Raw genomic sequence first — 20,745 nt, 5'->3', positions numbered from 1 at the left:
GTGGCGAACATTCAGATTTGAATTTATTTATCGGTTTGTGACATTTTTATGCATTTCTTAAGATGTGTTTGGATTAATAGAGTTAATAAATTACATTTCACTGAAGACATTTGTTTGGGTGTACATTTTAGCCCTTTAATGAAATATAAAATGAAAGTATTGTTTTTTATTTTGTATATTTTGGTTATTACTACTTAAGCATAATTTTGTATTTTATTTTACTTTTTAATTTATTTTATAATTATGTTTATCATTTATTTTACTTTTACAATGATTCACAAAATCGTTATGTGATAAATTTGTTTTATTTTGTTTGCAATGAAATATTTTTAAGCACAATGAATAAACGGTAAAATTGTAATTTGTGTGTAGATCATTTTAAATATGTTTTTTTTAATTATTTTATCAGAAAAAAATAAACAGTAGTTTACTAGAAAAATTATTTAAAAAAAAACATTTTAATTGAGCAGAATTTGAGTGTTGTTTTTTTTAATCACAGAGAATGAGTACAATAAAGTGGTTTGTTTTTTAAATAGGTTGAAAATATTGTAAAATAAATAAATGTTTAGCATACGAATAAGCATCCGTCCCGTGGTACGTAAAATGTTTTTGGGAAAAAAAAACATAAATGAAAACACAGTAAACCTTAAAATTAGCAAATGTATTCCATAGCTAAAAACCTACAGCTTTCTGTCACGACCAGCACACAGGGTAGACCCAATTGCGTAAGGTTTTCTCACAATTTTATTGAAAGAAAGAGGAAGGGCAGCGCCCGCGGTCTGGCGCTCGCTGGACGCAGGAAGCAAGTCGCTTTTGCAATCGGATTGGGATCCGGATACGGAAGTGGATCTTCCGTAGCGGGCGATGGCGGTGTCAGGGACGGAAAAACTGGTCGATAGTCGGGACGGGAGAGGAAAAACATGGTCGGGATCAAAAATGGGTCGTAAGTCGGGACGGAAGAGCAGACGTGGTCGGGATCAAAACGGGTCGTAGCCGGAGACAAACGGGAGCAAATACGGGACAGGCGAGAGTCAGGGTAAAAAAAGGCTTGCCTTGAACCAACAGAGGTTCTCAGACTGACTGACAACAGGGGATTGACAGGACTGGGTTTAAAGAGGGACGGGGAGCCAATCAGAGCCCGCAGCGGTTGGCGCCAAATGAGCGGGCACGGGTGCTTCACATCGGTAAATATGACAATTATAATATTTTTATTTTTAATTTTACTTTAAAAAATTATCTAGAAAATATGGTAACAAAAAAAGAGTTGAATTCATCTAAATTATACTAAAACACCTACATATTTGTTTGAGTAAAAAAAGGCTTAGAATTTGCCAATTTATTCCATTTTAGAATTAAGCATATGTTTCTGTTTGAAATTTACTATATAAAAAGTAAACAAATGTAGGAAGAAGAAAAAAGAGCAAAATAATCTTTAACTTCAGACCTATTTATGAATGTGTGATGATGAATGATTAATTTCACCTGTGCCCGCTCGTTTGGCGCCAGCCGCTGCTGGCTTCCTGATTGGTTCCCCGTCCTACTTAAGCTCAGTCCTTTCACTCGCCGGTTGTCAGTCCGTCAGCGAACCTCTGTTTTCACACGGCAAGTATTTTTTACTCTGACTACCGTCGGTCCCGGTTTTTCACCTGTTTTCCACCCGTCTGTTCCTGATCTCCTTGTTTGTCTCTGGCTACGACCCGTTTTTTGACCCCGACCATGTTTCGATCTCCCGTCCCGACTAACGACCTGTTTTTCTATCTCCTACACTACGATCTCCCGCTCCGGAAGATGCACTTCCGCATTCGGAACACGTTCTGATTCTGTGAGCGGCCTACTTCCCGCGTCCAGCGAGCACCGGCTCGTGGGGGCTGCCTCTCTTGTATATCTCAATAAACTGGTGATTAACGTTACGCATCTGGGTCCTATTTCCATTCTGGTCGTGACAGAACGATGATGTGTTGATCAGAATGGCTTAATGTATTCTATTAGTTTTCATTGATAGATTTTAAACGCAAATTTATACTATTTCGATAATAGGAGGAATTATTCCCAATATTTTTGTTTATCACCATAGTTGAATTTTCTACTATTTTAAAAAATCAAATTTCCTATACTAAGATAATGTCTGCAGCGTATGCGAAATAACTAAATATTATCAGCATTTTTATAACACACGCGATCAAATATTCATGTATGTTTGTTAACTATGTCCGCTCGCTTCGATTTTTATCAGAAAAACATCTCGTCACATTAGTGCAACCGCAAGCAGTAGCGGTTCTACACTAAATGACTCCCTGGGTGAGACCACCTCCAAGCGTATAGCAGTAATACAGAGAATCTTCCCCCTCCCCCAGTCAAAAGTGAAGTGTCCCCCACCTCATCCCTCCCCTACGGGTCTCCTCGTCTCAGCCTCTGTCTTTCTGCACACCTTCGCAGCAAGCAGGGCGGTCAAAGCTGCAACAAAGGGGCGCCTATTTGACAAGACGCAGGTCATTTATTGTACCGTAAATTCCGGACTATAAGCCGCTACTTTTTTCCCAAACGTTCAACCCTGCGGCTTATTCAGTGATGCGGCCAATTTATGTAATTTTTCTAAAGGCCGCCAACGGCGCTCGAGTACAAAAGGTAAGATTTAGACCGCTGGAATATATACGCCGAGGAAGACTGCAGCTTCTTAGTTTGTGCACAAATTAAATTAGCGTAAACTTACCCTCATCATGCAAATTGCAAAAAGAAAGGCACATGGCGCAGCTTTCAAGCTAAAAGCAATCGAGCAATCCGATAAAGAAGGAAACAGAGCTATTGCGCGTAAACTTTATTTTGCGAGCGTGTTGCTAGCGTGTTTTGGAATATGTTTTTGGAATACGGGAGCTGTGGGACGACGTCTACATGACAAAGTTTCTTTTCGATACTGAGGAAGACGACTTTGATGGCGTCAGTTATAAGGAGGAAGATGAGGACGGTTTACCGAGATTTTTAAAAGTACGGTATATTTTTTTAACGGACCCGTTTACTGTTTTGCGAGCGTGTTGGTAATAGCGTGTTGCTACCTGTCACAGTCACGGTTTGGGATGAAAGTTATATTATTATTATTAAAGCTTTGAAAACTCTCTCGGTGTACCGTCTTTCTTTGTAAATATGTTTAACCATGTATAATATGTATTTGCAACTGTATATTTTTGTAATGTATTTATTTTAGAGACTTATTCTGATATGTTTTCCACGGGCGAATCAAAAAGAAGGGGCGAAAACAACGGGGGCTGACGGGAAGTGGAGTAAAGGTGAGACGTGTTTGTGGACACAGCAGACAATAGTGGATATGTATTTTTCCCATCCTTACCTTTGGAAATATAGACTTTTTTTCCTTGGATTACTTTCAACGGGACCCGGACTCTGCAGGTCTGCATCAAACCTTAAGTACCGGTATCATTTTCCGTTCATTTACCTGGCTGTGGTTTTTTGGACTGTATACCTTATATTCAGTTACAATCGCGGGACATAAAGCTGAGTTTGGGTTACTTTTGTGATTGTGTTGCATGTTATAATATGGGCGCATGTGGCTTATATACAGGTGCGGCTTGTGTAAGTATAAAAGCAGTTTTCCTCTTAAAATGTGGTGGATGCGGCTTATAATCAGGTGCGCTCTATAGTCCGGAATTTACGGTAATTGTTTTTTATTTTTTTGTAAAATCTCGTGCTGCCCCCTATGTGTCATGGTCAAAAAAGGGGGCTGCCCGCCTCGCCCATGCCTAAAACAGCCACTGACCGCAAGTGCTCGTAAAGATGTACGTACTTTATAAGGGGAGGCGAGGAAATCGCCCCTTAGTGCTCCGTCAAGACTTCATTATGTTCGCCGCTCTCGTTTGCGTCCTCGTCTTCTCTGGTGAGAAACGTTTATTTCATATTTTTGGATATTAAAAGCCATATTGTTGCCTTTGAGTCTCACATTGAAGGAAATTAACTGTATAGAATTCTTTTAAATGTAATGTTGAGTATTTTCCTTTTTTTTATCAAAAAAAATGTTCTCAAATGAGATGCTGTCATCAAGAAACTATCCTTAATAAAATCACAGTCAAATAGAAGTGAAATACGATTACGAAAAATGAACTGATTTATATTATATGATGATTTTTATGTAGATTTTATTTAAAAAAATAGTTGAAAAAATGTTTTAGAATAAAAAAGACAAATGTATAGCACATTCACCTAAGAGTCAAAAAGTCCCAGGATACGTCCCTGGTTCGAAACCGGGTGAAAACATACGTTGGCCTGTGAGAGGGATAGGTGCCACCATGTTGTGCTTGCCCATGACACACTACAGGAAATGGTGCCCCTACGACCCCAGTGGTTAAGGGATCCAACGTTAAATATTTTTATGTTACGTTTCTAATACTTTTTTAAAATATTAAAAATGAGTTGATTTGTTCAATCTACTTTTTATTTACCTGGAAAAAGAGGATTAAAAATATTGTTAAACAAAAAAAATAAATATATTTATCTATCTATCTATCTATCTATCTATCTATCTATCTATCTATCTATCTATCTATATCTATATATATATCTATATATATATATATATATATATATATATATATATATATATATATATATATATATATATAGATGTAACCGCGGTGTACGTGTCCCACCAAAGATCCACATTCACGCTGGACTGGATGATGAGGTTTTTATTATTACAGTTTCTGCAAATGGATGAGTCACAACATTAGCTTTTTCTGCTGGGTCTGATCTCTTTGATCTCTTTGTAGTTCTCTCTGGTAAGACTAACAACAAAGCATATCAAAGAGCTTTCTTTTCACTTTACAGAAAATACATTTTAGAATATCACAATACATTTTTACATCTTTACATTTTAACAAGATACTTTTAACAAGAGATCATATAGTGGATTTTTAATGTTTACAATGAATTCAACATGTTTTTCTTTAGTCTGAATTTTAACCAACATCATCCTTTTTTAATGTATATGAGAAAATAGGAATAAAAACAATAATGAGTATAAAAATGGGTACAATTTACCTGCAAATGGATGAGTCACAACATTAGCTTTTTCTGCTGGGTCTGATCTCTTTGATCTCTACAAGGGGAATTAATATTTAGTAAAACAGAAACAAAACGAAAATAAACGTAAACAGCTTGACAATATCAATCACATTACTATTTGATTTGTCAGCTGGGGTTATAATGTTTAAAATTAACTTCTTTTGTGGAGCACCAAAAGATATGTCTTACCTTTGTAGTTCTCTCTGGTAAGACTAACAACAAACCCCGCCTCCTGGTCACATGTTAGAAGCCAAAACCAGACCCCACCCCATACCAGCAGATGGCACTGTTGGACTCAGCATTGCAGGACATTTACCAAAAACTATACACATATTTCAGCAGGAATTTCAATAAAACAAAAGTTATTATTACACCCGTTACATAGATATATCCATCCATTATCTGCACCGCTTATCCTCAGTAGGGTCGCGAGGGTGCCGGAGCCCATCCCAGCTATCCTTGGGCAGGGGACACCCTGAACTGGTTGCCAGCCAGTCGCAGGGCACACAGGGACAGACAATTCACTCGCTCATCCACACCTAGGGACAATTTGGACCGGCCAATTAATCTGACATGCATGTTTTTGGAATGTGGGAGGAAACCAGAGTGCGCGGAGGAAACCCACGCAAGCATGGGGAGAACATGCAAACTCCACACAGGAAGGTTGGTAGCTGGATTTGAACCCATGATCTCAGAACTGTGCCGCACACGCGCTAACCACCGCTGAGCGGAAGAAGTAAGGCAAAGTCTGGCGTGGAACAACAGGAAGCCAGAGGCCGACGAGATCGATACCAGTTACACGAGCAGATACCGGACAGATGGGGTCGATACTGGACAGGACGGGACAGGCAGGATTGATATCAGATACAGGAGACATATAGACAGGACGAGACCGACGGGATCGATACCAGACACCGGAGACTGGAGTTCGATATCAAACAGGACGAAATAGACAGGGACGATACCCGCTACTGGAGATCGTAGCAAGGTTTTAGACAGGGTGAAACAGACGGGATCGATACCAGACACTGGAGTCCGATATCAAACAGGACGAGATAGACGGGAACGATACCAGACACTGGAGACTAGAGACCGATATCAAACAGGACGAGATAGACGAGAATGATACCCAATACTGGAGCTTGTAGCAAGGTATCACACAGGACAAGAAAGCCGGGATCGATACCGGACAGGATACACAAGCAGGATACCAGACAGAGTCAAAACACACGGCTTGCGGATGCAGAGGTTCGTTGATGGACTGACAAAGGGTGATTGAGAGCACTGAGATCGAACCTTCCTGTGTGGAGTTTGCATGTTCTCCCCGTGCTTGCGTGGGTTTCCTCCGGGCACTCCGGTTTCCTCCCACATTCCAGAAACATGCATCTCAGGTTAATTGGCCTGCCCAAAATGTTCCTAGGTGTACCAGAGCGAATGAGTAATATGTCCCTGTGTGCCCTGCGACTGGCTGGCAACCAGTTCAGGATGTCCCCTGCCCACTGCCGGAAGACAGCTGGGATTGGCTCCAGCACTCCCGCGACCCTACTGATAAGCGGTGCAGATAATGGATGTATAATGGGAGCAAAAATCGGTTGATTTTTCTAATGTTATAGGTTTTTATTTTACTGCAAAACATATTCACAAATATTGTAAAGTAAAATGAAACATTTGCTTTTTAAATTTTAAATAATAATAAATAAATGTTAAAAAGGTGATATATTTAAACTGATGTTTTTATCTTTTGGAAAAATAAGTTGACAAATATTGTAAGGTAAAGAAAATATTAAGTTCTTAAAAATAAAATGTAAAAAATAAAGAAGTTGGTGTATCTACTTCAATATTTGTATTTAATATTCCTGGACAAGGACATGGACAAATATTATTCAATAAAGACTTTTTACCCTAAAAAATATTAATGGATTGAAATTAAATTTAAAAATAGCCGATTTATGTGATTAGATTTTTTTGTTTTTGTTTTGCTTGAGAATTGCGTTGGAAAATATTGTAAAATAAGAAAAACATTTCAAATAAGCAGAATTATCCGTCACCTACCACAAGAACTAAAATATTTTCTCATTTTAAGTAACACTTTATTGTTTAGTGACTAGAAATAAGGCTTAAATCAAGCAAATGTATTCTATATCAGAATGCCGTTCCCAAAAAGGACAAAATGTCAAAAAGTTTTTTGACTGTCAAGTTCTAATTACGTGGTCACACCCACACCATATACATTTAATTTTTGGAATACAAAATCGACTTAAATAGTCCTACAAGAAACAAAACAAGTGTACTGTGTTCTAAAGCAATTGAGCGACAACATGAGTCATTTCGGGGTAATGAAACCGCAGACCGGGAGCCATTATCTCCTAATGGACAAATTTGGCAAATGTGGTGAAGCTGCAAAATGAGTGGACGGCTAATTCAAGTCACAAAAACAAGGTTAACGTTCACCATTTAGAAATTGTGAAATGAGGACATTAGCGGAGAACTATTGAGATAAATGAGAAAAATCCTAAAAGAAAAGCGACAATCATATGGGGAAGCTTTGTCACTCCAGACCCTGGACCACTTAAGAGACAATCCTTTTGCCATCTATCAGAAAATAACGGTTTCTGCTTCTGATTTCAACAGCCGGGGTGTCCTCAGAACCTGCCAATTGCAGTTACCAGGACGTCCTGAACCATCTGCGCCTGACTCGGTCCAACGAGCTTTTCTCCATGACCCGGCCCGTCAAGTACTACAAGAGGCCCACTATTGTGTCCCTCGAGGTTCTGCTGTACGCGATCCTCAACGTGGTAAATTGATCCGAATAATGTCCCATGATTTCCATTAAAATGTCAATAAAAAGACCATTCGTGCAAATGAGATATCTATATTACAGGTGGAGAAAGAGCAGAAGTTTGTTCCTTACGTCTGGACTGTCACAGTGAGTTCTCCTTTGAGGAAATGCCAGCTTGATGCTAATATAAGATTTAATAGGCAGCCTAATGGGTTTATTATGCAGTTTTTCTCTTAAAACGCTAAAACTAGCTAGCTTTACGCTAAAAACGAAATACAATTCATAGACAGGCTAATGGATTCATTTGTTGTTTTTCTCTTATCATGCTAGCTTGCTTAGTGCTAACCACTGATGGAAATTTTACACAATTTTACTATATTACATTGCATATTAACTATATAATGAGAATATTTCTATTCAAAGTTAAAAAAATATATATATATCATGTTCAATCAAACATTTTTTTAAATTTTACATTTTCATCTATTATATTCAACAACATTAATGAAAAAGGAATGTATGCACTTATGGAATTATTTCCAATTTAATATTTTCAACATAATGAGTGAAAATTATATACAATCCACTACAACATTTCTTTTATTTTATATTATTATTAACTTTTTTTGTCAGGACCAGAACGGAAACAGGACCCACTCGCGTAACGGTTCTCACAGTTTTATTGGGAAGAAGGGAAAGGAGTGCACACGTGATCCGGTGATCCCTGGTCGCAGGGAGCAGGTCGCTCTGAACGCGGAAGTGGGACTTCCGTGGCGAGCGATGGCGGCATCGGGAATGGAAAAAACGGGTCAGTAGCCGGGATAGAAAGGCAAAAAACGTGATCGGGATCGGAAACAAGTCGAAAGCCAGGAGAGGAGAACAGACGTGGTCGAGATCAAAACAGATCGTAACGGGAGACAAACAGGAGCAAAAAAACAAGGAATGCGAAAAAGGGCTTGCCGTGTAAAAACAGAGATTCAGACCGACAAAAGGGGACTGACAGGACAGAGTTTAAATACTGACAGGGAGCCACCCCATCAACAAGTTGCAGCTGGCGCCACACGGGCGGGGCCAATTGGGCGCCATGGCAACCGTGACACACGGGCGGGGCCAATTGGGTGCCATGGCAACCGTGACAATTTCAGACAAAATATATTTTAAACACTATATATTTTTATACTTTTTTTATTTTAGTGTATATTTTATCAATTCTTTTTAACAAAAGAATTAAAAATATAGATATCGTATATGTAATCCATTAAAACATTTTTTGTGTATTTATTATTTTTTGACCCCCCCAAAGTACACGCACACACACACACACACACACACACACACACACACACACACACACATATATATATATATATATATATATATATATATATATATATATATATATATATATATATTTATTTATTTTTTTAATTAAAAAAAAATAAATACTGTCCCTAAATACATTTTTAAAATTGAAATACTGAACAAAAAAAATCCAAAAACATGTATATAGAATCCATTAAAACATTTTTTTTTCTAATTTTGTACATTTATCTATCATTTTTAGTAAAAGAACAAGAGAAGATTAGTTTGAGAAATGATTACTTAATTATTTCCTGATGGTTCTAAAAGTCTTTCAAGCCCCAGTGTGTAATATTGACTACTGGATGGCACTGTCTAACGCAAAAGTAAACCAGTGCCAAAGGCACAGCGAGGCAGCAAGATGACAGACAAACATGGCAGCGACTTCTCGGCATGGATTCTACTACGCAAAAGAGATACAAATTTCTCGACTTATGATTTTTTTTACATAAATACTAACACTACTAGTTAATGTAGTTTTGCCTAATATTCAAATTAAGGTTTTTTCTTTACGAAATGAAAGTTGTGTTGCACCACTAGGAGGCACCAAATATTGCACACTGTCCCTTCAAACAAAACCAAATTACCTTTTTTGTCATGATTACCAATGTGAATCACCTATGCCCGCTCCTTTGGTGCCAACTGCCTCGGACTCTGATTGGCTCCCTGTCCCTATTTATACCCACTCCTATTTTTCCCCTTTTGTCAGTCCATCTGTGAACCTCAGTTAACTCTAGGCAAGCCGTTTTTGACCCTGACTCCCAACTGTTTTTGCTCCGTCTGTCCCCCGGCTTCGACCCGTTTTTGATCCTGACCACGTCTACTCTCCCGTCCCCGCTTTCGACTTCTTTTTGTCCCCGACCAGGTCTACTCTCCTTTCCTGGCTTACGTCTCGCTTCCAACCCCGACCACGTTTTTGCTCTCCTGTCCTGGCTACTGAACCATTTTCCGTTCCCGCCATCGCTCGCCACGGAAGAGCCACTTCCGTGTTCAGAGCGACCTGCTTTCCGTGTCCAGCAATCACCGGATCGTGGGCGCAACCCTTTCTCTTTCTTCCAATAAAACTTGTGAGAATCGCAACGCAAGTGGGTCCTGTCTCCGTTCTAGTCCTGACATTTTTTCTCATTTTGGCAAAAAACTTCATGACAAAAGTCATGCATTCTTTATCCTCTGCATGAAATCCCTTTTTTTTCCCCAGAGCTGGTACAACGAACACATCTCTTGGGACCCCCAAGATTTTTGCGGAATCGCCAACGTGTCCCTCCCGGTGGGCATCTTGTGGAAGCCCGACCTCACCATCGAGGAGATGTGAGTGGGGGCCCCGTTGTCCTCCTGGTTGCAACCCCCGATATTAAATAAGGAACCCTTTCTGGGGGCAGGGCGGAGAAGGACAAAGCCCCCCCCAACGTGTACCTGAGCATCGGCGCCGACGGTCTGGTGGAGGTGACCAACGACCAAGTTCTTTTCAGCATGTGCCGCATGAACATTTATAGCTTCCCCTTCGACACGCAGAGATGCAACCTCACCTTCAAGTCCATCATACACTCAGGTGAGCTCAGCTTTTCTCCTCATACAGTGCCTTGCAAAAGTATTGCCCCCCCTGAGAACTTTCTGACTATTTGCCACATTGCAGGTTTCAGACCTGGAGATAAAAAAAACTCGAAGAATCAACGACATGCGGGACATAATCGTGAAAAGAAAACAAATTTATTCAACATTTTATATTGTACTTACGAATAAAAACATTGAAAAGTAGGTGTTGCAAAAATTCTGGCCCCCTTTGAGTTAATACTTTGTACAACCTCCTGTTTCAGCAGTTACAGCCACAAGTCTTTTTGGGTATGTCTCTAAAGGTTTTTCACATCTTAAAACAGATATTTTGGCCCATTCTTCCTTACAGAACTTCTCAAGTTCCTTAAAGTTGGATGGTGATCGTTTGTGCTCAGTATTTTTTCAAATCTTCCCAGAAATGCTCTGTAGCAGGGGTGGATCTATGTCTCTCGAGTCATATATGGCTCTTTTTGAGTACATGTGGCTCAGGGATAAAATTTGACGTGATTCTGTTGCCTAAGTCGGATGGTTAAAACCTGATTTTGGTAAAAGCGAAGCTGAAACAACACTGAATTGGCTCCCTGTTCAGTCCAGTATATATATATAGGGCACATTTTTGACCACAGTTTATAGATCGGGTGCAACACCACCATCTCCCATTTTGGCAGAAAGTCGCTAAAAAAACCTTTAAATATAAGCTCATTAAACTATGTATGTTCACTGTTGAAATACTTTATGATGAAGAATCGCAGAACAAAATGCGAACACCCGAAAAAACGCCAGCAAACCACTGAGAGTAATTTGATTGGGTGAGCGGTAGAGGTGGGCGGATCTATGCACACAGCCCTGGGCACTCCCTTCCCTCTCACTCAGTGCAGTCCGCGCTGAAGGTAAATACGACAATGTTCTTATCGTTTGCAGTATTCTGTGACATTTTTACAAAAGAACTTTGCTTGCACCTTATTTTGAAACCATTATTTAGGACAAACATGACAGCCAAAATGAGCCTTAAAACAGTAAAGTATCTGGTGGAGAGACAAATTCTAACTGATATATTTATATTGATACAAGACACAGGCTCTGTTATTATTATTACTACATATTTATTTGATCAAACTGTCAAATAACACACAGTGAAATAAAATGCCGTTGAGAATTAGTTGTTTTTTAGGGAGAGCTGGTTTGGCGGTTTTGCTAAAGTTTGCTCTTATAGATATGGTGTGGCTCTTATTAAAAAAAGGTTTTAAATGTTTTGCTTTTATGGCTCTTTGGGTCAAAAAGGTTCCCAAACCCCTGCACTATAGGATTGAGGTCTGGACTTTGCCTCGGCCATTCTCACACCTTTTATTCTTAGTTCTGAACCATTCCATTGTCATTTTTAGGGTCATTGTTCTTTTGGAAGGTGAAACCGTGCCCAATTTTCAGGTCTCTAGCAGATTCCTACAGATTTTCTGCCAGAATTGCCCTGTATTTGGCTCCATCCATCTTCCCATCACCTCTAACAATCTCCCGGGACCCTGTTGAAGAAAAGCAACGCCAGAGCACGATACTGCTACCACCATGTTTGACGGTGGGCATGGTGTTTTCAGGGTGATATGCAGCATTGCTCTTATGTCAAACGTAACGACTTTGCATTGAGCCCAAAAGGTTTCATTTGTTCTCATCTGACCCAAGCACCTTGTACCACTTGTTATTTGTGTCTCCCATGTGGCTTCTTGCAAATGCCAAATTGGCTTTTTTATAGTATTCAGAAAGGACTACCTTCTATAAAGAGCAGATTTATGCAGAGTACGACTTAAAGTTGTCTTATACACAGATTGTCACACATCAGCTCTGTGTGCATGCAGGTCATCCAATGTGATCATAGGCCTCTTGGTTGCTTCTCTGACTGGTTTTCTCCTTGTTTGGACAGAGGGTTTAGACTCTATCCTTTGGAGGGACGGGCAGGTTTTGGTCAGTTAGTTTGATGCTCTCTCCATTTTGATATTATTTCTTGCACAGTGCTCCGGGAGATGTGTAAATATTGCATTCCTCCTTTGAACTTTTCCACAACATTTTCCCGGACATGCTTGGTGTGTTCTCTGGTATTCCGAATGCTGTATTTTGTCTTTGATCCCATCACAGAGCACGGACAGTCAACTAAGACTTAAAACACTCTGTTTGTCATTGTTAGTCATTTAGGTCAACATTGGACCATTCAGAAGTAATCAAGGAACTTCTGAAATCAGTTTGCTAAGCTGAGATACCAAGGGGCCAATATTTTTGCAACACCTACTTTTGTGTTTTTTTCGTTCTATGTATAATATAAAATGTTGAAATAATTTGTATCCACTTCGTTCTTGTGTCTCACATGTTGTTAATTCTTATCAAATATTTTCAGTTTTTTACGTTGAAGTTTGAAGCCCGAAATGTGGCGATATGACAAAAAGTTCTTACGGGGGTCAATACTTTTGCTAGGCACTGTCTTTTTCTATCCCCCCCAGCTAAGGACCTCCGCCTGCAGCCTAGTAACAACTCCTCCCAGGCTACCGAGTGGTCGCGAGATTTGATGCCAACCCAGTTTGAGTGGATCTTCCTCAAACTTGAAGTCACTTCCATCCCGGCCAGTAGCCCCAACCACCAGGACGTCATCATCTACACGGTGGGAAATTGTGTGTGATTATCCGGGGCGGGCGGAATGATTCCAATATCAATATTATCGGAATGATACTATTGTTCTGGGGTCGATACTTAACTCCTCCAAAAATTTCCCCAAAGTGGTGCTTAACTATCTAGATAGCGCAGCCCTTCTCTCTCTCGCCCACTCTCAAAAATTATACTTGAGTCGAGACGAACAGGCACAATTTTAGTACTTTCCCCCTACCTGGCCTGCTGCTGCATCCTGCCTGCGAGGCATTAGTGAAGTGCAAATCTATGCACCCGCCCTTATCTGAAGGCCAAAATGACAGAGGCAAACAGGAAGTGCAGCACAGTGTGGACTTTATTTTTACCTACAGAAAAGGAAAATTCCAGGTACAATTTGTCTGGTAACGTGGTCTCTTACTGTGGCAACACCACACATTTACATAAACATATGAAAAAAAAAGCTTACCCTCCAAAGAGCAACGAGCTACAATTATAAATGTAAACATGTTACTGTTGTTACTATTGCAACAGAGCCAACGAGAGACAAAACCTAAATTGCATTAGTGACTTTATTTTGAAAATCTAGTGCAATGGGTGGTATTTTAGTTCTCTAGTTGACATTGATACACAATATATTTTTTTCCTTACATGGTTGGTTTTTTGGTTTGACTCTCTGCTTTTGCTCTGAAACAGTTATAATTGAAATGTCTATTTTTTAATACTGTTGAGGTTTGTAATATAGTTATGACATAAAAAATGAAATATTTTGAGTGCCTAAAATCTTTACTGTGTGTTTATCGTTATTATGAAGTCACTCAGACGAGGGAAGGGTTCAAATATTCAATGATCATGAAATTTCCATGCAAAAAATATCGGCATCGGATTGGTATCCATTGATACTACCATGTATGGTATTTACTTGGATTGGAATGATACCAAAATTCCAAAAATCGCCCATGTCTTGTGATGATGCTGAATAAAATGGTGTGATGAGAAATTATAATCCTCCATTTATTATCTGACTTCATATTGAGTGTTCATTTTACATATAATACCTTGTTATAATAACCGGTTATATGATTTGTTTGATGTTGAGTATTTGGACTATCGACGGGACGGCACCACGATAAGCTGGGTCTTTTTCCCGATAGCCCTTTTTTTCCTCTTCTGTTTTCTCAATCAACCCTTTAAAGTCCCGGCAGCCTGCTGCATATCATTTTAAAATGTAATCATCACGGAAACATCACGATCAGTCTGAAACAAGATATCTGAAAACTATTAAGTCGGTATAACGCACCAATAACATGCTCTTGTAACCTTCATGACAGTCCAGTGAATCCAACCTTGTAAAATGTTTACTCCAAAACACAGAGTATTGCCAACAAAAAAATCCACCTGAAAGCATTTCTGCATCATTTGACGATCCTTGGTCTAATTGTTACACTCCATCCTTCCCTTTTTAAAGTAAAAAAAACTCGTAAGATGATTTTGTAATTGCCGCTAGCCTCTAAGCTTTTGATTGGCCCCACTCTCGACCAATTGGGAGCTTTTTTTCATGGTCTTTCTCCTGCGATAGCCTATGAGGGATTCTACAGAAAAAACGGACAAGATCCACTTTGGCATCAAAGATCTTGAGCCATTAGTAACTGATTCAAACGATGATTGACACATTGGTTAGCCAATAAATTTCAAACATAAATATGTGGATATTTACAATGTCTATTCAAGTAAGAGGCAGAAATGAACTCGCGTAATTTAACTCAAGATCCATTTTTACGCGCGATTATCATGCACAAGTGTGAACAATAAGTAAATGACTTCTGGAAAGAGAAGACAAACATTTACAACTCTTTCACAGTGTCTAAAAATTGCCCGTAGAAAAATTAAAAGATCATTTCACCCCACAAGGAAATCAAATGAAATCACCCCCAAAAATGTTTTTATTAAAAAAAAAATCCCAAATATTTATGCTTTTTACTTTCAACCAACTACCAACAAAGTTGAAAACCCTCTTCTCTCATGTACAAGCAGCTCTGGAACTGCATGCAGTTCTTAGGCGCCCCCTAGTGGCTCTCTGCCACTTTTTTCTTAACAAACCACAGCCCCAACAACTGCTTATAAGTAGAATGCCTGGCAAGGAGACTTTTTGACCTATTTTTCGTCACAGTCGTTTGAAAGTTGGCTTTCTGCTTTCAAATTAAAAGAAAAACATTCAGGGAGAGAGGGCTTCATTTTGGTCTTATTCAAAATCTACAAAATATCAATTATAATCAAACTTTTTTTGGTAAACATTACAGTTCTGTTGATGATGTTGGAGACATTTTGACCCATTTTGGATTAGATTTAACTGAGTTAGTTTAAAAATGTACAGAACTAAATCTGATCAAAATAAGGAATAAATCGTTGTTTTCAAGATGTAAATTATATCCCCTACCCCCAAAATAAATTATTTCATTAAAAATCTATGTAAATGTGACATGAAAACAACCCAATTTCATGTAACCATAATAGAAGTCGTTGAAGATATTTTGACCTATTTTGGATTAGCTTTTGTTTTGTTTTGTTTTTGGTTACAAATGGTGTTTTTGGTTTTTAAACCAATGTTAGCATTTTTGTTCCAATAAGGTTTCAAAATAATACATTTCGAGGATTACCGTTTGGACTTTGGGTTCTGATCTGCGGTTCTGGTTGCAGATCAGCATGCGGAGGAAGCCCATTTTGTACATCATCAACTTCCTGTTGCCCGTCTTCTTCTTCTTGGCCTTGGATTTGGCGTCGTTTTTTATATCGGATTGCGGCGGCGAGAAGTTGAGCTTCAAGGTGACCGTCATGCTAGCCGTCACTGTCCTGCAGCTCATCCTCAACGACATCCTGCCTTCCTCCTCAAACTCCATCCCGCTCATAGGTAACATGTCATTCTTCATTAAAACAAAGAAAAAGGTCATAGAATGTTTTGAGGTTTTGTTTAGGAGGAAAAAAGAAACAGGATTTGATTGTAATCCCACTTTGAACCACCAAGTGGCAGCAGACTACGTTCACATTAGAGGTAAGATCAGGCACTTAAAAAAATCCAGCCTGTCCTGGGCCCAAAGCCCAAACCAGCCCGAAATTGAATTTGATTTGAGGGACAGAGCCTGAAGCAAACCCAAATTTTAATACTTGATTTTTGAGAACTCGAAGGAGGATGGGTAATTTTGGCTGACTTTGCCACTTCCCATATAAACCACCCCCATCCCCCTGCAGCGTTCACGGGCCGCCGAGCACACGGGCTGACAAGCGTGCATGCTGTGCTGCGTGGGTCCTCCGCAAAGAAAAAGAAACAAAGAACAATGACAGGTGGATAATAAAAACATTAAAACGTCAGCGAGAAAACCCTGGACCAGCCTGGCCCTTTCCTGGTGGAACCCGAACGTAATGATTGACATTTCAGCCTTGTCGGGACGGGCCTAGGATCTTGTCTATCGTTCACATCCTGTTTAAGATTTGTATGTGATATTTCCAAAAAGTTTGGTCTTTTTCCATCCAATATTAGTGCTGTGTTCTGTAATAAAACTAATTAAATTACATTATTTATGTTATTGTATTTATATATTGTGCAGCATCTGAACATTGATTTTTTATTTTTTTTCTATTATTATGATTGTATACATTTCTTATTTTGTACATTTTTATTTTTATTATAATTATATAAACGCTCTTATTTTATTATTGTTTTAAATTTATTTTTTAAAGGATTAAATTCATATAAATTAAACATGTTCTTCATTATTATCGATATTAATTCTATACATTTATATATCAAAAGCTCGAAAGCCAGGTATTGATGCCAAACATCAGTATTATTTTGAGATTTTTAATTTTAAAGGTACCGGAACTCATGACTGTGTCCGATACCAGGATCTGATGCCCTCTTGTGGCAATTTTACAATAAGGTATGAGAAACGTAAAGACCTTTATGCATATCGTATATATATATATATATATATATATATATATATATATATATATATATATATATAGGATCTTAGGGGCACAATTACTTGTGGTGTGTCTTGGGCAAGTACAGTGTGGTGGTGCCCATAAGTGTCAGTGCCAATGTGTAATTACTGTATATTTACAGGTATTATTATTATTATTATTATTATCAGGACTTGATATCAATATCTGCTGCCCTCTAGTGGCTGAATCAGTCATTTCATGTCCCTTAGTGGTAGAGTTAAGGATCATCATACCAATCCGAAAACAAAAATTGTGCCTTCTTATCCATAAGTACTAATAGTATCGGTAAAAAAAAATGTATCTGATCTTTAAATGTCTTTTTTTCATATATAGCCGTTTACTGCATCGGCATCTTCGCGCTGATGCTCCTCAGCCTCCTAGAAACAATTTTGGTGATGCATCTCGTGGAGAAGGACGACAAAAACCGCGGCAACGGGGGAAGACAAACCAGAAAACCCAAAACCGGATTCCAAAACGGTAGTTACAAGACTGGTGTTTTTATGTTTTGGCTTTGTTTTTAGCTTTAGCATTAGGTTTAGCTTAAAGTCATTAAAGTCAGTTTAAGCGTTGTCTATAGCGTTGGCTTGAGTTTAACTTAAGTATCAGCATTGGCGTTAGCTTTAAATTTATCCATAGAGTTAGCGTGAGCTTTAGCATTATCTTTAAAAAATGTTTCAGCATTAGCTTTCAAGTCAGTGTTAGCTTTAGTCTAAACTTTAGCAACAGTTTTAAGCATTGCCATTAGATCTAGTATTGGCCTTAGCGATAGCATTTGCTTTACTGTTAGCTTTGTCATTAGCCTTAGCGTTAGCTTTTAGCGTCAGCTTTGGTGTCAGCTTTTATGTTAGCTTTAGTGTTAGCACTGGCATCAGCATTGGCGTCAGCATTGGTGTTGGCTTCAGCATTATCTAAAGTGTTAACATGAGCATTATCTTTAGCATGAGGTTTCTGTTTAGCTTAACATTTAGCATTAGCATGAGCTTCAGCATTAGAGTTAGCTTTAGTGTTAACTTAGCATTAACTGAGCTTTAGCTGTAGTTTTAGCTTCAACTTTAGAGTCAATATTAGCGTCAGCATTGGTGTCAGCTTAAGCGTTATCTTGAGCGAAAGCTATAGGGATGGCATTAGCATAGGCTTTAGTGTTAGCTTGAGCGTTTGCTTTATCGTTGGCATTATCATTATCTTTAGCATAATTTTTAGTATTAGCTTTAGCATTGATTTTAGCAATAACATTGGCGTGGGCTTTAGCATCAGATTTAGTGTCTGCTTTATCGTAAGCTTTGGCGGCAGCTTTAACATCAGCATTGGCATCACAATTGTGTCAGCTATAGCATTATCGATAATGATAGCATGAGCTATAGCATTATCTTTAGCATAAACTTTAGTATTAGCTTTAGCATAACCTCAACATTTATTATTAGAACTAGCTTTAGTGTCAGCACTTGCGTTAGCTTTACTGGTACCATAAGCGTATATGTGAGCTTTAGCTGTAGGTTAAGCATCACTTCTAGTGTCAGTGTTAGCGATAGAATTGACATTAGCATTGGTATTAGTGTTAGCTTTAGTGTTAGCTCGGTAGTTTTGGCATAATCTTTCGTGTCAATTTGCTCTAGTGTTAGCTTTAGCGTTTGCTTTATTGTTGGCATTATAATCAGCATCAGCGAAATCTTTAGTGTTAGCTTTAGGACTAACTTTAGCATTCGCTTTAACTTTAGCATTAGCTTTGGAATCAGCTTGAGCAATGTCCTCGATTTGCTTACAGAAATCGAAGCTTGGTCGCAGGACGGAGTCTTTTATTCCATGCCGGAAACGCCGACCGAGCTCTTACAGCTAACCAAAGAGGTAAGTTGGGATAATATCCAAATAAACCTGCCATCTATTTTATTTTTGGCGTATTCTTTTTCTAAGAATCAAAGCGGCACCCTTTGCCAGGCGCTGGAGAAACTGTCGGACGACTTGCGGCAGATGGAAAAAACGCTGACCGTTCTGCTCAAGAGCAAAAACGAAAAAGCCCAGTCGGGTTACTGGACTCGCGTGGCCAATCGGATCAACAGGATTTTTTTCGTTTTCTATCTGACGGTGGTCAGCGTCTTTTTGACCATTCTCTTTTCCAAGTGGATCTGACGCCATTCGCAACATTGTTGGCTGATCATGAGCGTAAAAATAAAATATATTCTTTATCCCCTGCAAAGATGAGCCATCTTTTTGCTGTCGACGGCCCTGTCCACAAAGACCTGTTTTATTGTTCCGTTTTGAACCTAAAAGAACCCTAAAAAATATAATAAATATATACTAAAAAAACTCTATAAACACAAAACAATAACAAATAAAAGAGGAAATTATTTTCCTAACAATAATTTGTAAAATAAAAACAACAAAAAAAACAAATAATTATAATAAACCAAAGAAAACGAACACATTTGAATAAATAAATACATAAATAAAAATAGTAATGCATAAATGGAAACAGTACATTTTAAAAAAACAAAAAACAAAAACAAATGAACACAACTTGACTTAGAAATATTTACAAAATATCTAAAATATTTATGATAAAAGTAAATAAATTGAAATACTTTTCAGAAAAAGTTGAATATTTATTTGGTTTCCACTTGACCAAATAAATTGAGTAGACTGGAATATATTATTTATCTTCTTCAAACGAGAGAAATCTCATTGCAGTTTACAGCGATAGCCATTCACAATTTATGTTTTACTATTTTATTTTCAACCGATAAATATATTTTAAAAAATGGATAGAATAAATGCGTGGATAATAAACAAATACATTTAAAGAAAAAAGTAGAATTAATTCTAGAGAAAAAACATCGAGGGAAAATATTGTTAAATAATGAAATGGCCTAAAAACAATGATTAAATACAATCATTTTGATTTATTTTTTTCCTGATTTTTTTAAATAATTAGTTCCTGTGATGTAATTTGAAGTTTACAAGAGGAGGCGCTATTATCTCCAAATACCTGTCACATGAGGAATACTGTATACTGTATTGTTTAAAATATAAGAATACGTAAGAATGAAAAAAAATTATCATTTTGGGATTTCCAGCATTAGTAATAGAAGCAAATTATTAAGTACAAATTATTTTTAAAAAAAAACGTTTTTTTTCCTTATAAAATTCAATAATAATGATAATTGTAAATAAATTACAGAGAATGACAATACAAAGGAAATTATTATTATTATTATTAAATAAAATAACAATACATAAAAACATCTAAAAATGAAGAAAAAAGTTATTGATTATTATTATTATTAGCAATAGTAATATATTTTTGTTATTGTGACATCAACAACTTTTTGCAGTGTGGAGAGGTAAAGATTAAAGAAACATATTGTCAAATA

General features: G+C 38.0%; 1 protein-coding gene and 1 long non-coding RNA gene across 2 annotated transcripts; one reads left to right on the top strand and one right to left on the bottom strand.

Moving 5' to 3' along the window:
* Window positions 1-4,676: 4,676 nt before the first annotated feature.
* LOC148347243 (uncharacterized) lies at window positions 4,677-5,177 on the bottom strand. Its single transcript, XR_015848172.1, has 2 exons — window positions 5,044-5,177; window positions 4,677-4,706 (listed from the first exon to the last, which is right to left on the bottom strand). It is a non-coding gene; the product is annotated as an uncharacterized LOC148347243 (long non-coding RNA).
* Window positions 5,178-7,676: 2,499 nt separating this feature from the next.
* LOC148347242 (5-hydroxytryptamine receptor 3A-like) lies at window positions 7,677-19,504 on the top strand (the record flags this gene model as incomplete). Its single annotated transcript, XM_088324249.1, has 9 exons — window positions 7,677-7,862; window positions 7,949-7,993; window positions 10,404-10,513; window positions 10,585-10,754; window positions 13,240-13,397; window positions 16,076-16,286; window positions 17,714-17,857; window positions 19,143-19,222; window positions 19,289-19,504. Coding segments are annotated over 9 exons (1,320 nt in total), but the record flags the coding sequence as incomplete, so codon positions are not given.
* Between the last annotated feature and the right edge of the window lie 1,241 nt (window positions 19,505-20,745).

This window comes from Urocampus carinirostris, chromosome 19, assembly GCF_059441175.1.
Source record: "Urocampus carinirostris isolate Australia breed hairy pipefish chromosome 19, RoL_Ucar_1.0, whole genome shotgun sequence".
In the NCBI taxonomy this organism is placed as follows: Eukaryota; Metazoa; Chordata; class Actinopteri; order Syngnathiformes; family Syngnathidae; genus Urocampus; species Urocampus carinirostris.
Note: the sequence above shows the minus strand (reverse complement) of the source record. Positions and strands in the feature narration are given on the sequence as shown.